The 14,743-nt window shown below is 55.5% G+C and overlaps 1 protein-coding gene across 1 annotated transcript in view; it reads left to right on the top strand.

Moving 5' to 3' along the window:
- The first annotated feature begins 6,244 nt into the window (after positions 1-6,244).
- LOC105494290 (papilin, proteoglycan like sulfated glycoprotein) overlaps positions 6,245-14,743 on the top strand; it is a 35,224-nt gene continuing 26,725 nt past the window's right edge. The window contains 6 exon segments of the mRNA XM_071099897.1: positions 6,245-6,325; positions 8,193-8,375; positions 10,920-11,035; positions 11,890-11,951; positions 12,343-12,420; positions 12,422-12,446. Of these exon segments, the coding sequence (XP_070955998.1) occupies positions 11,895-11,951; positions 12,343-12,420; positions 12,422-12,446 (160 nt within the window). The 5' untranslated portion in view covers positions 6,245-6,325; positions 8,193-8,375; positions 10,920-11,035; positions 11,890-11,894.

The raw sequence follows: 14,743 nt of genomic DNA, 5'->3' as shown, positions 1-14,743 counted from the left end.
AGGGGAAGCATGGGACAGAGAAATTTAACAAAAAATTTTTTAGAGACAGGGTCTCCCTCTGCTGCCCAGGCTGGAGTTCAGTGATGCAATCATAGCTCACTGCAGCCTCAACATCCCAGGCTCAATTGATCCTTCTGCCTCAGCCTCCCAAGTAGCTTGGCCAGCATTCCCCAACCTTTTTGGCACCAGGGACCAGTTTTATGGTAGATAATTTTTTCAGATCTGGGGGCGGGGTGGGATGGTTTGAGGATGAAACTGTTACAGTCTAGAGCCTCATTCTGTTCAGATCATCAGGCATTAGATTCTCATAAGGAGCACACAAACTAGAAGCCTTGCATGAGTAGGTCACAATAGGGTTCATGCCCCTGTGGAAAATCTAATGCTGCCACTGATCTGACAGGAGGCGGAGCTCAGGCGGTAATGCTTGCTCACCTCCTGCTGTGTGCCCGTTCCTAACAGGCCATGGACAGGTACCCGTCTGCGGCCTGGGGATTGGTGACCCCTAGCTTGGACTGCAGGCAACTGCCACCATATACCTGGCTAATTAAAAAAACGTTGTAGAGATGGGGGGTCTCACTGTGTTGCCCTGGCTAGTTATGAACTCCTGGACTTAAGCAATCCTCCCTCCTCAGCCTCTCAAAGTGTTAGGATTCCAGGCATGAGCCACTGCGCCCAGATCAGAACTTTCATTCAGCATCTAGTAGGAATTTTATGGAAGTAGGAAGTTCCCCCCTCCACCACCTGCTGTATGAGTCTCAAGTGAGCAAGTTGTGGCTTAAGGAGGTGACCTGACCTGCCCAAGTGCACATACAATGAGAAGCAGAGCAGCCTTCCAGTGCAGGTCTGCCTCCGCCCCAGGCTTCCCCAAACCCCCAAGGCAAGGGGGTCTCAGGTGCAGCCAGTGAGTGGCACAGGGCCAGTGCAGAGGGGACTTGACAATGGGAAGGAAGGTCTTACACTTTTTCCTGGACTATTCTTTCTAAACCACCCTATTGTAATGCATCAGTTCTGTTCACCACATCTCTGTGAGGTAGGCAGAGGAGAAATGAGGCTTAAAGAGAAATTCCCGCCCAAGCCAGTAATTGGTAGGGCCTGGCTGGTGGGTCTAAGACAGCCCCTTACCACTGCGTGTGGGTTCTGCCTCCCAACCTCAGGGTCCTCTTTGCAGCTGGGGTGAGGTGTAAGTAATCACAGCCCTGGGTGTCTGAGAAGAAAGGAAAAGCAGGGACACAGCAGGAAAGTGAGCTCCTTGGGCCTCAGATTCCCCCACCCTGCAGCGGGAGAAGCATTTTCCTCCCACTTGACAGAGGACCTTTGACCAAGCTCAGAAAAGTCCCAGCTGGTGGGGGCAGGGAGCGGGGCTTGTTGAATGGAAGAAGTGCTTTTCCTTTTTAGAGAGGCTGCGTGATTCCACTCCCCTTTCTCTGCCAAGCTTTATCTTTGCTTAAGAATTCACACAACCCTCCAGGGGCCCTGCTACAGCTGCTGCTCCTCCTGTCTTCATTGATAGGTAAGAAATGTGCCTGATTTAAACTGATTTAAACTGGTCATGTTTTAATAAGCATTTTGTCCAAACAGGGAGCTGCAGGAATCGGGGGGCTGAAGCGGGGCTGAGCTTCCCACTGGTGACTTCTCTTTGCCCAAATGAGGCCAAGGGAGAAGCGGCAGGGCCAGCAAGGGGCTGAAGGCAGGAGAGCGTGGGGAAGGGGATCAGCCTTCGCCACCCCACCTCAACCTCTCCCCAACTTCCCCCAACCTCCCTCCTGCCCAGGACCAGTTTCTAAAGATGAGTGAATTCCAGTTTCAAAAAAGGAATGGCAGGCAAAGAGTGTCTTGGTTGTGAAAAAGGACAACCAGGAAAACAAATTAAGTTGATCACATGTTGAGCCCCTGCCTTGATGCTAATGAGTGCCCTGGCACAGGCGGTCGGGCTGCGTGGCAGGCCCTGACCTCCGGGATTCACAGCTGAGCAAACCACAGCAACAGGGACAGAAACCAAGGGGGCAGGACATGCACCCCATCGGCCTGGTGTGGTGTGGAGATGGCTTCGAAAGCAGGTGACATGCTGGGCACAGTGGCACTTTGAGAGGCCACGGTGGGAAGACTGCTTGAGCTCAGGAGTTCGAGACCAGGTTGGGCAAAATGGCGAGACCTGTTTCTATTTAAAAAAAGAAGAAGGCTGGGCGCGATGGCTGACGTCTATAATCCCAGCACTTTGGGAGGCTGAGGTGCGCGGATCACCTGAAGTCAGGAGTTGGAGACCAGTCTGGCCAACATAGTGAAACCCTATCTCTACTGAAAATACAAAAATATTCGCCAGGCGTGGTGGCGGGCGACTGTAGTCCCAGCTGCTCAGGAGGCTGAGGCTGAACTCGGGAGGCGGAGCTTGCAGTGAGCCCAGATAGCACCACTGCACTCCAGCCTGGGCGACAGAGCGAGACTCCGTCTCAAAAAAAAAAAAAAAAAAAAAGAAAAGAAAAGAAAAGAAAGGGAGGGAGGAAAGTAGAAAGAAAAGAGGAAGGAAGTGAGGGAGGGAAAGAAAGAAGAAAGGAAGGAAAGGGACATTTGACCAAGGTTTTGAGGGCTGAGTAGGGGTTTGAGAGGTAGAGGGGATTGGGAGGGTGCATGCTGAGTGAGAAAAGGTGCTGGGAGATGGGTAACAGCAGTGTGTGTGGAGAAACTCAGTTGTGGCTGAAGAATAGGGTCCAGGGGTGGAGGAGAAGGAAAGTGGCTGGACACAGAGGTGTATTGTGTGTAGGGTCGGCATGAAGAGGAGCGGATAGGGCAAAGCTAGAAGGGTTGGGCAAGGGGAAATGGGATTGGAGAGGCGACTGGCGCTGACCCAAGACAGGACAGATAGGGTGACCAGAGTGGAGGATTAGCCAAGCCTTGGCACAGACCCAAGCGTGTGGAGGCCCCGGGCAACACCAGTCACCACGAGGGCCTCTCCCAAGGGCTCTGTCCTCCCACGGGGATTGGAGGTGGGTAAGGGAGACCGGGCGGGGTGGAGGATGAGGCCAGGCAGCGGCGGAGAGAGAAAGTCCCACCCCTGCGGGCGTTCCTTGCCGGCCGGCCGACCTCGCAGGCTTGGGCCTGGGCGGGCACCGACGGAGCGGCCCTGGGTGCAGCCTCCCGGCGCCCGCGAAGACAGGTAGGGAGGCGGAGGGACTGGAAGCCCGCGGGCGACCAGAGGCGGGGGCGGCGCACCCCGGGGCTTCTGTAGGAATTTGCTTGCCTGGCTCACGGGCGACTGGAGTGTCGGAGAAAGTGGGGGTCCGCAGAGGAGACCCCGCCCCGGCTCGCTCTCCCGAGGTGGGCGCAGGGTCATCGCGCGGCACCGCGCGCCTCCGGCCGGGAGGGAAGGAAATGCCGGGAGCCAGGGAGCTGGTGCCGGGCGGCCCCGGCGCCCACCCTCCGCCCGATGGGACCTTCCTTCCTTCATGCGGACGCCGCTCCGGGTGCGTGGTGAAGGCGAGGCCCTGGAGACTGCGCGCCCCTCCCGGGAGGTGCCACTGGGCCGCGGGCCTGGAGGGTCCGGGAGCCCCTGCGGCTGCCGGCACCTGCGCGGCCATCCCGGGCCTCCCGTGGGAACCGCGCCTCGCCGCCTCGGGGGTGCGCGGCAAGTTCCTGGGGTGGGGACGCGGGGTGCCTGGTCAGGGCGGGACCGATGCAGAGGAGGGCCGTGCGCGGGGACCACGGGGACGGGCGTCTGCGGACTGCGGCGGTCCCCAAGTCGGCTGGGGACCGTGCAGGGGGAGGCTCGGTCGGCGGCCACCCGCCTTCCCGCCCTCTGCGCCCTTGTGTGCTGGCCGCCGCCTGCGGCCCTAGCCCAAGGCAGACGCGTTCCCCAGGAACATCACGTTGAGGGCGCCCACCCTGCGTGCCCGGGACCACCTGGCCCTTGCCCTCGGGCGGCAGGAGAGGTCGAGGTTCCACGGCCCTCGGAGCAGCGCCGTGACCAGACCCCGGACTGGTCTTGGAGTCGAAGGGGTTGTTTGCCACCAAATGAACCGAAAAAACTGAACTTTTCAGACTTTGGAATGGCAGATACGGGCTTGGAGTTCAGTGCAATTGCAGCGGAGGCAGTGGTGTTCTGAGTAATTACAAGTAAAATTCTTCTTTCCCACGTATTTTCCTCAGCCTCGCCCGCCCTAGCAGGCCTAGCCTAGCCCTAGCAGGGGGCTCCTGCTCTGGGAACTACCCCCGACAGACCAGAGGCAGGGCCCTGGCAGCAACTCCCCTCCCTCACCCTCCAACCCCAGGAATCTCGAACTTGACCACAAGAATAATGACTCAATGACTCACTGTGCCAAATTAACGAGTGTGTACATTGTTCAATGTGCCAGGTTACATTTCTGCTGAGCTTGGCTTCTGTATGCTGTGTTTTATCCTTGTAAGCAGAAGTCATTTTATACCTTAAAAAATTAGAACATTGGTAGAATTACAGATTTTAAAGTTCAAATCTACACGCTGGTACTTGTTTTAATGTTTTGCACTGAATGGAGCACATTGCTTATGTCATTCTGCGATACAGTGACATGTATGTACACATACACACTGCACAGTGTATATACAGACTGGACACCTGCACCAAATAGTACACACCAGACTGCACATAGACCCGCCCTGCACACTGCACATGCACATTCCATGCACGCACACATCCAACCACAGACACTCCACACACACTGCACTGCACACTGCCCTGAGCACACACTACACTGTACTGCACACTACACTGCACCTTCAGGGTGCACACGCTGCACCACACACTGCACTGTACACATGCTGCACCACACACTGCACGGCGCACACGCTGCACCACACACTGCACTGTACACCCGCTGCACCACGCACTGCACGGCGCACACGCTGCACCACACACTGCACTGTACACATGCTGCACCACACACTGCACTGTACACACGCTGCACCACACACTGCACTGTACACACGCTGCACCACACACTGCACGGTGCACATGCTGCACCACACACTGCACTGTACACCCGCTGCACCACACACTGCACGGCACACACGCTGCACCACACACTGCACTGTACACATGCTGCACCACACACTGCACTGCACACACGCTGCACCACACACTGCATGGTGCACACGCTGCACCACACACTGCACTGTACACATGCTGCACCACACACTGCACTGCACACATGCTGCACCACACACTGCATGGCGCACACGCTGCACCACACACTGCACGGCGCACACGCTGCACCACACACTGCACTGTACACACTGCACCACACACTGCACGGCACACACGCTGCACCACACACTGCACTGTACACACGCTGCACCACACACTGCACTGTACACACGCTGCACCACACACTGCACTGTACACCCGCTGCACCACACACTGCTCGGCGCACACGCTGCACCACACACTGCACTGTAACGCTGCACCACACACTGCACTGTACACATGCTGCACCACACACTGCACTGTACACACACTGCACCACACACTGCGTGGCGCACACGCTGCACCACACACTGCACTGTACACACGCTGCACCACACACTGCACTGCGCACACGCTGCACCACACACTGCATGGCGCACACGCACCACACACTGCACGGTGCACACACTGCACCACACACTGCACTGTACACACTGCACCACACACTGCACGGCGCACACGCTGCACCACACACTGCACGGCGCACACACTGCACTGCATACACATGCTGGTTATGGAGGCTGCTTATGGATCTTCCCTGTGCAGAGAAATGCTGGCCTGGGTTTTAAATGGGATACAATTAACATTTTTAGAACATGTGAGTTTTCAAAGTGTCTTCAGAGACTTGATTTTTTTTTTAGCCTATATTAGGAGTTTTTAAACATCTGATGTAATAGCTTTTTTGAAAGGAACCTTGCTGAATTAAAATAGTGAGTCTAATTACTCGGATTCTGAACTCCTTGTTTTTCAACCACATAGAAGTATTTTTAATTGCTCTCTCTTTTTTTATCCCTCTGGAACCCTGAAACAAGTTGTTCTTGAACTTCTGCCAGTTGCGGATGGGCCGTTCGTTTCTCGCTCACATGTTGAGCTGTCCGGCGGGGCGCCCGCACGCTGTGTTCTCTGCGGTGCACCGAGGCGCGCCCGGCGGTCCCGTTGCGGGTCTCCTGGTCACTTGTGGGCCACAGGGAGCGACGCGCCCACACACTCGCGCCCGCCCCCAGGACAGCTGCTGGAGCCCCGGGCCGCTCTAACCCGCTGCGTCTCCTGCAGGCTGAGATGCGGCTGCTCCTGCTCCTGCCGCTGCTGCTGGCTCCAGCGCCCGGGTCCTCGGTGAGTGCGGCCCTGCCCGGTCCCCGGGAAGACCCTGCAGGGGAGGCGGGGACGGGGACGCGCGGACCCGCAGGCAGCGTCCCCAGAAAAGGGACGATGGGCTGGGATGAGGCGAGCCCGCGCCGCTGAGCTCCCTCAGAAAGGGCTGGGCCCTTGAAGCCGGCTGGCCAGGGTGCTCAGAACGGCCCGTCAGGCTGCAGAGCGCAGTTTGTAGGAATGGCACCTTCTCAGGGCTTCCCTCCTTCAGAAGGTGGTGGGAGCACTCCATGGAGTCCCCGCCAGTGCTGCAGAACCCCCTCCCCCAGGTGGTTTTCCAAGGTGGAAGGACAGGTGGGGGCAATGCTGGAACCAGTCAAGGTGCAGGGCTGGGTGGCCCATCCCACCAGACACCTGTCTTCTGCCTGGAGCCACAGTTTCCCCTAAGCTGGGGTGTTTGGGCCTAGAGGTTTGGGGTGCCAGTCATTTGCTTTCCCCTTAGGGTAGCACCTAGGGCAGGGCTGTCCTATGGAACCTTCTGAGATGGCGGAAATGTCCTGTTTCTCTGCTGTCCAATAGGTAGCCCCTCGGTCCATTGAACACTTGAAAGTGGGTGAAGTGAGTTTTAATTTTACTTGACTTTAATTAAATTTATTTTTAAATTTTTAAAATACTTATTTATTTTTGAGACAGAGTCTCACTCTGTCACCTAGGCTGGAGTGTACTGGCATGATTTCCGCTCACTGTAACCTCCACCTCCTGGGTTCAAGCAATTCTTCTGCTTCAGCCTCCCAGGTAGCTGGGACTCCAGGCGTGTGCCACCGCGCCTGGCCATAATTAATTTAAAGTCACATGCGGCTAGTGACTACCGTATTAGACTGCGAATTAAGACAGTGGACACAGGAAGCTGGCTGGTGGTCAGAGTTGCTGTTTCATTAACAGGGGCCCAAAGGCCAGGGCTCTCTGGAGAAGGTCCCTGGGTCTTGAGGATGTACAAGGAATCTTCTAGACCACAGGCCCCATCTTTGGGGAGGAGAGGGTCTGCACAGCTGGGTACTGCCCTGGCTCGGTGCCTGGCAGAATAGAAGCCGCAGAGTCAGCTGGGCCCTGTCCTGCCCCAGGAGAAATCTCCCAGGGTGAGCCACAGCCCTGCCCACCCCTGTGTGAGGCAGGTAGGAGGTGAGAGAGGAAGGATCCCTGAGAAAGGACCCAAACTGTTTTCTGCCTTGAGGAGTTCAGGGGGAAATGCCACGTTTGGCGTCTGTGGGTGGAGGCTAAGAAGGACTCCTCTGCAGGGCTGTGTGGGGCAAGCAGGACAGATGGCAGTGGGCACTTCTCCCACTAGAAGTGGGTCCCATAGATGGGACTGGGCACTTCAAGAGCCCTGTGAACCCAACATATGCCACAGCTGGAGCGGAGGGTGGGCCAGAGCTAGCCTTTTTCATGTCCTCTCGACCACCTGCCAGCTACCCACGGTCCCCTCTGCCACCCCATGAACCTTGCTTCCTAAATGCCACTCTCAGGTCGTTCAGCACGTGCTGGTGGCCCAGCTGCATGAAGGCCAAAGCCCAGGTGGAGGGGGCACCAGGACAGTGTCTAGGCCCCAGGATTAAATCCCAGAGCCACCTTGACAGCTGCATGACCGTAGGCAAATAATCAAGCCTTAGACGGCTCTAATTTGGGGGTAATAATGCCCACCCCAGAGGTTTTCATGCAGATGAAACAAATCAAGGTTTCCGAAGTGCCCTTGGTTCTCTTAAACCTTTTCTCCCTTAAGGCTGCGCTGAGTAGCCTCATCCGGCTGCCGCCTCCTCCTAGTGTGAGTCTCAGATGGGGCTGGGTGCAGCCTGGGCGGATAATTCTTCTCTCCCTGCCGTCTGTGACTCTGCAGGGGTGTGGCCCCGCTCACAGCTCCACTGCCTCCCTCCGTGGCTGGGACAGGAGCCACTCAGTCCGAGCACCTTCTCTGGATCACCTATGCTGCCAACGGTCAGCCTGAACAGAATGAGCAGATGAATAAAGGCGGTGGCCTGCGTGCTCCTGGGCCTCAGCCTCTGTTCCCACCTGCACGCAGGTGTGCATGCATTCTGTCTCTCACACACACACGCACACTGGGCACTTGATTCCCCTGGAAACAGTGCAGCAGGAAAGGGGACCCCTGAGTGGCTCCAGGTGGAAGTTGAAGGAGGCATGGGCGGGGCGCCTAGAGCAGCATGAGACAGGTGAGGGCAGGCCCCAGGTGAGGCTGGCTGGATCAGCTCATTCTGGCTTCACACCACGTCGGGCAGTTCATGGTTTGGGTAATTACAGAGCAACAGTGTGCTCATGCTGCCTGTGGCTGAAGGTGCTTTCCTTCCTTGGAGAGACAGTGTGGAGTGCGTGGACAGAGCACGGTTCTAGAATGGGACGGATGGACTAGGGCTCTTGGCTAGTGGACACCTGCCTCACGGGGGCTGGGCACAGGAGGCAAGAGGGCATTCTGGAAACAGCATGTCTCTTAGGGGGCCCTTGTTCAGACCAGTCCTGCCCCCGCCTTATCCTCATGGCCAGGCGGTGGCTCCATTGCAGGGGTACCCCTCGTTGCCTTGGCCACACCAGTATGTCCAGCCCAGCTCCGGGGAAGGGTGGATTTTGCTGGCTGCTGTGCCAAGGAGCCAAGACAGACATCCAAACAGGCCTTGGTCAGAGGGTAATTGACAACCAGGCCCAGGCCAGCAGCTAAGAAAGCAGCCACCCCTGAAGACGTCTCCTGAATACTTAAAATGTGGGCTGAGGCTGTGCGTGGGGGGCGGGTGCCGGAATCCCAGCTGGGGCCGCAGGCTGTCTCTGGAACGTCATCCTTCACGCTCAACACTCAGCATCTTCCTTGTGAAACAGAAACTTGATCCAAGTAAATTTCAGTTTAACTTTCATTGAGAGAACACTTTGATGTTTTGGCTCACAGGTTTCGAAAGCTTAGAGATTTGTGTTCAAGTTAGACTTGAAGGAGTAGATGATTTTACAAAGTGAAAGCTAAGACCTTTCATCCGGCCAGCCCGTCCTTCTTGCTGGTGTGTGTGGTTCGGCAAGCTTAGCGTGGTCTGTGCATGGCTGGTTCTGCCTCAGGGTTCTGGGTTTTGTTATAAGACAAGGATAACTAGATGTTTGGCACCAGAGATGAGTAAACCTCCTTCCTCACCTGAGATCCAGCGAAGCTGCTTAGGGATCACCATGAAAGGAAGAGCCTGCTTTTCTTTTTTTGAGACCAAAGTGCTGGGATTATAGGAGTCAGCCACTGCGCCCAGCCGCTTTTCTATGTGACCACTGAGCTCTTTCTCTGATTTCCTTGAGAGCCTTTTCTGGTGATACCCTAAAAGAAAGTCCCCTTCCAGCAAATGTTTGCATGTACACCGTATGCCTCCTGGCAAAATTGTGAAGTTACATCTAATCCCTGTCCAACCCTGCAGGGAATCATCTAGCGTCTCATTTGATTCCCCCAAGTGGGTGGGGGCACAGCCCCGGCAGGGGAGCAGAGGCCTGTAGTGAGACTGGCCGGCTCCTGTGCCCACTTCTTCCTCTGTGGCTTCCTCTCTCTGCCTCACTTTTCTTATTCATGCAATGGCGTCTGTTGGGTTGTTGTGAGGATGAAATGAGATAATGTGTGTGTGGCATGTGGATTCCTGATGCCAGCTACAAGAGGTCCAGTCTTTCTGGTGGGAAAATGTATCTGCTAGGATTATAATCCTGTGTAGAGTCTCAAATAGCAGTTCTTCAATAAGACAGACATGATTCCTCTCTCATATAAATACCCAGGGGTCAGAAGTCTGGGGCTATTCTGTTGCACAAAATCCTCCAGGCTCTAGAGTCTTTCTATCTTTGCTTCACTGTTTGAAGCCTCTATTTCCAAGTTACCTCACAGTCTAAAAGGCTGCTCCAACTCCAGCCATCAAATCTGCTTTCCAGACAGCCTGAAAGAGTACAGGAGGAAGGAGAAAAGGACAAAGGCTCATGCAGCCTCTCTCTTAAGGAGATTACTAGCAGCAGCTGCCCAACACTTGTATTTACATCTTACTGATGAGAACTAAGTGATGTAGCCACAGTTAGCTGCAGGAAGTCTAGAAAGTGTTTTTTTTTTAAATTTTGGGCAGCCAGGTACCCAGCTGAGTCAAGTTTTCAAGGGTTCTCTCACAATGGGTAGAGGGGATGAATATTGGGGTACCCCTGGAGTCTCTGCCAGATTAGCAGGATCCCCCCCCATGCTGCTTCCCTTTATTTTCTTTTAGGGCCCCGTCCCCTACATCACAGTTAACCCACAAATGCCTGGACCCTCAAACTGCCCCTGGCTGTAGGGTTCCTCCCCGCAGTGGTCCCTGAAACTCCAAACCCTTCCCAGCTGCTCCTGCTCCTGCCCTCCAGGCCTGGCTTTCAGCTGCTTATGAGGAAAGCAGGCTAATTCTGAAAAGGAATATGTTTTGGGGTGCCCGGCGGTGTTGCTGAGTCCTAAAGGTGGGGCCCTGGAAGGGAGAATCCCAGGCTCCTTGATGGGTGAGAGAGTGTTTTTAGGCGGGCATCCTTTGGAGGGGCCTCTGGGCTCAGGATCTGAGTGGGCACTGCTGATACATGGTCCTGTCTTCTGCAGGCTCCCAAGGTGAGGCGGCAGAGTGACACCTGGGGACCCTGGGGCCAGTGGAGCCCCTGCACCCGGACCTGTGGAGGGGGCGTCAGTTTCCGGGAGCGCCCCTGCTACTCCCAGAGGTAGGAGAGACGAAAATGCCCGGCTTGTTAAAGCAGGAGCTTCTGGGTGGTAGGCTAGGCAGTCACGGCCTAGGCTAGCACTGGCCACATCAGCAGAACCCACCAAGCAGCAGATTCATTCTGGAAGCAGCATCAGTTCAGCACAGGAAATCAAACCATTTCCCAGGGCCTTCCACTCTGAGCTGGAGCACAGGTGCTGCCTGCTGCCCCTGGTCTCCAGCTCCTGAGCTGCACCTGCCTGCCCTATGGCAGGTGCAGTCAATTTTGTGGTACCAGTAAACAATCTTCAACCGGCAATTCCAATTCCTGTGGCTTCTTTGCCAAGTATTAGATGTTCCCCATTTCAAGCGATTTATTAAGTGCTTGCTGTGTGTGATGCACTCTGGCAGGGCAGTGGAGAAGGTGGGGTACAGAAGGGGTAGTGAGGTGCCTTCTGTCCCAGTATAGGGGTTGTTCCTGAGAACCCTATGTGAGGAGGAATGAGAGACCAGGAATGATCCTAAAAGCCTTATACTGATGTCCTGCTTAGATCGCAGGATGGCTGTGCCAGGCGGGTGGGTATTACATCTCACGCAGGTATTACATCTCATGCAGAGTCTTCTCTGGGAATCTGCCGTAAGAGGCAGTGGAGTGGTCCCGCCTTAAATTCAAATTACAGGGCGGGTAGGGCTCTGAGTCCCGCTTCTCCCAAGTACCAACACCGGTCCGCTCACGCCCCGCCAGGGGTCGGCCCTCTCACCTTGCTGCTCCCACTGGAGAGCCCTGCAGAAGTTGGGGCCTGCAGGGAGCCCCAGCACGGGGGTTGGGGACGTTGGGTCCTCGGTCCGGGTCCTCCCGGTGCTCTGGTCCCGCAGGAGAGATGGAGGCGCCCAGCTGCGTGGGCCCCGCCCGGAGCCACCGCTCTTGTCGCACTGAGTAAAGCCCACGGGGTGCGGGCGAGGGCACCAGCTACCCCAACCCCTCCCGGCCGACGTCCCCACAGGGATGCCCGCCTCTGGCCGGGGGCTGCCCGGTTGGCCCAGCCTGGGGTCCTCCTCCTGCCAATCCACAGCAGGGCTGCGTGGGAGCCCGTTCCTCACCCTGCCCCCGGGACTGGCCTTGTCTTCCACAGCCTAGAGCACCATGGAGGGGCGCGCACAGGAGTCCGGGGGTCCTGGGGGGCAGACTCCACCTCCAGCGGGCTCGGGGCAGGCCAGGGAGATTCCTGGGCTCCCTGGCTGGGGCGGGCGGCGGGGACAGGGCGGGGAGGGAGGTGGGCGGACCTCGGACTCCGCCTCCTGGACCCCGACTTCCCCTCTGCCCCGCAGAGCTGCCCCGATGGCGCCCGGGACTTCCGGGCCGAGCAGTGCGCGGAGTTCGACGGAGCTGAGTTCCAGGGGCGGCGGTAACCGGTGGCTGCCCTACTACGGCGGTGAGCGCGGCCGGGACCCCTCTCTCGGGGGCCCTCTTGTATCCATACATTGATGCCACAGTTCCTATTGCCGTATTATAGAGGCGTTTTTCATATATATGTATATATACACACACACGTATATTAGAGACAGTCTCGCTATGTTGCCCAGGCTGGTCTTGAACTCCTGGGCTCAAGGGATCCGCCCGCAGCGACCTCCCAGAGTGCTGGGATTGCAGGCGTGAGCCACTGTACCCGGCCAATTTTTTTTTACTGGGCGGGGTGGCTCGCAATGTACAGGGAATCTTCTAGACCACAGGACCCACCTTGGGAGGAGAGGGTCTGCAGAGGTCCCTCGTGACAGAACAAGAGGTCTTACTTTTTCTTTTTTTTCTTTTTGTTCTGTTCTGTTTTTCTTTCTCTCATTCTCTTTCTCTCCTGTTCTTCCTTTCCTTTCTTTCTTTTCTTTTTTTTTTTTTTTTAAGATAGGCTCTCGCCCAGGCTTGAGTGCAGCAGTGCAGTGTCAGCTGGGCAGCCTCGAACTCCCAAGCTCAGTCAATCCTTCCACCTCAGCCTCCCAGATAATTTTTTAAAAAAAAATATGGAATGCTTCATGAATTTGCACACCATTACCTCCTCAGGGGTCAGGGGCTGTGCTAATCCTGTATCATTCCAATTTTAGTATATGTGCTGCCAGAGCCAGCATTTGTCAAATACCCCATCGATCAAACCCATAATGAATCAATCACCAGTCACCCCCGCTCCCCCAGCGCATGCCCGTGGCAACACAATGGCAGCTAGTTTGAGTCTTTCCATCCTTTCTCCCCTTATGTGTGTATATTTTCAAACGGAGCTATGGTGTGTCTATACCATTTTGAGCCCTGTTTTTGCTCAGTCTGCTATGGAAGCGTTCCTCCTGTCACACAGAGACGGATGTGGGGAGCCCCAGGAGCGGTAGGAGTGGTGCCCCCCGGTCATCCTGCAGGAGGGGCTGGAAGGGACTTGGTACACCAAGACTTCATTTACCAAGGATCCGGGGGCCAGAGGAGATGGTCTGAGTACCTCTGAGGAGGGTATAAGTCATTACTTTTTAGATAAATACAGTTCAGGAAAAAAACACCCACGTAAGCACCAACAGGTATGTCATTAAGCATTTTAGATGAATCAGAAGATTCCTCAAGACAGGTCTTCTGAGTGTTCGTTTTCCCTGCTTGCTGCGCGTGACCTCTGGAGACCCCGTGGCACTCTGAATTCCAGATCAATGAGCACTCGTATCCTGTGCGTGTGTGGGTGGGTGTGTGTGTGTTGTGGGGATTGTGGCTGTGGCCCAGTGGGAGTCTTATATCCTGTGTGTGTGTGTGTGTGTGAGATGGGGATCGTGGCTGTGGGCGTGGCCCAGTGGGAGTCTCATATCCTCTGTGTGTGTGTGTGTGTGTGTGTGTGTGGTGGGGATCGTGGCTGTGGGCGTGGCCCAGTGGGAGTTTCATATCCTCTGTGTGTGTGTGTGTGTGTGTGTGTGTGTGGTGGGGATGGTGGCTGTGGGCGTGGCCCAGCGGGAGTCTCATATCCTCTGTGTGTGTGTGTGTGTGTGTGTGGTGGGGATCGTGGCTGTGCACGTGGCCCAGTGGGAGTCTCATATCCTCTGTGTGTGTGTGTGTGTGTGTGTGTGGTGGGGATCGTGGCTGTGGGCGTGGCCCAGTGGGAGTCTCATATTCTGTGTGTGTGTGTGGTGGGGATCATGGCTGCGGGCGTGGCCCAGTGGGACTCTAGCTTTCAATATTCCCTCTGGATCCTGAAGTGGACACATGTCAAGAATAATTTGAGTATATTCACATGATAGAAAAATTGGAACACAGAGGAAAGTCTAAAAAGATAGTAGAGGGATACCTTCCATGGTGTGGAGATGATTATAATCCTGTTTGTACTTTTGGGTTGTTTTAAAATGTATATATTTAGATAAATATAAAAATTAAGGTTGGATGCAGTGGCTCATGCCCGTAATCCCAGCACTTTGGGAAGCTGAGGCAGGACGATCACTTGAGTCCAGGAATTTGAGACAAGCCTGGGCAATGTGGTGAAACCCCATCTCTACCAAAAATACAAAGATTAGCCAGACATACAAAGATTAGCTAGGCATGGTGGCACACACATGTAGTCTCAGCTGTTCAAGAAGCTGAGGTGGGAGGATCACTTGAGGCCAGAAAGTTGAGGCTGCAGTGAGCCAAGATCACACCACTGCACTCCAGCCAGGATGACAGAGTGAGATCTTGTCTCCAAAAGAAAAAAATTAAAACCAGGCCAGTTTCAGTGGCTCCTGC

Source organism: Macaca nemestrina, chromosome 7, assembly GCF_043159975.1.
Source record: "Macaca nemestrina isolate mMacNem1 chromosome 7, mMacNem.hap1, whole genome shotgun sequence".
Classification (NCBI taxonomy): Eukaryota; Metazoa; Chordata; class Mammalia; order Primates; family Cercopithecidae; genus Macaca; species Macaca nemestrina.
The sequence above is the reverse complement of the archived record's forward strand: the minus strand, read 5'-3'. Positions and strand labels throughout refer to the sequence as shown.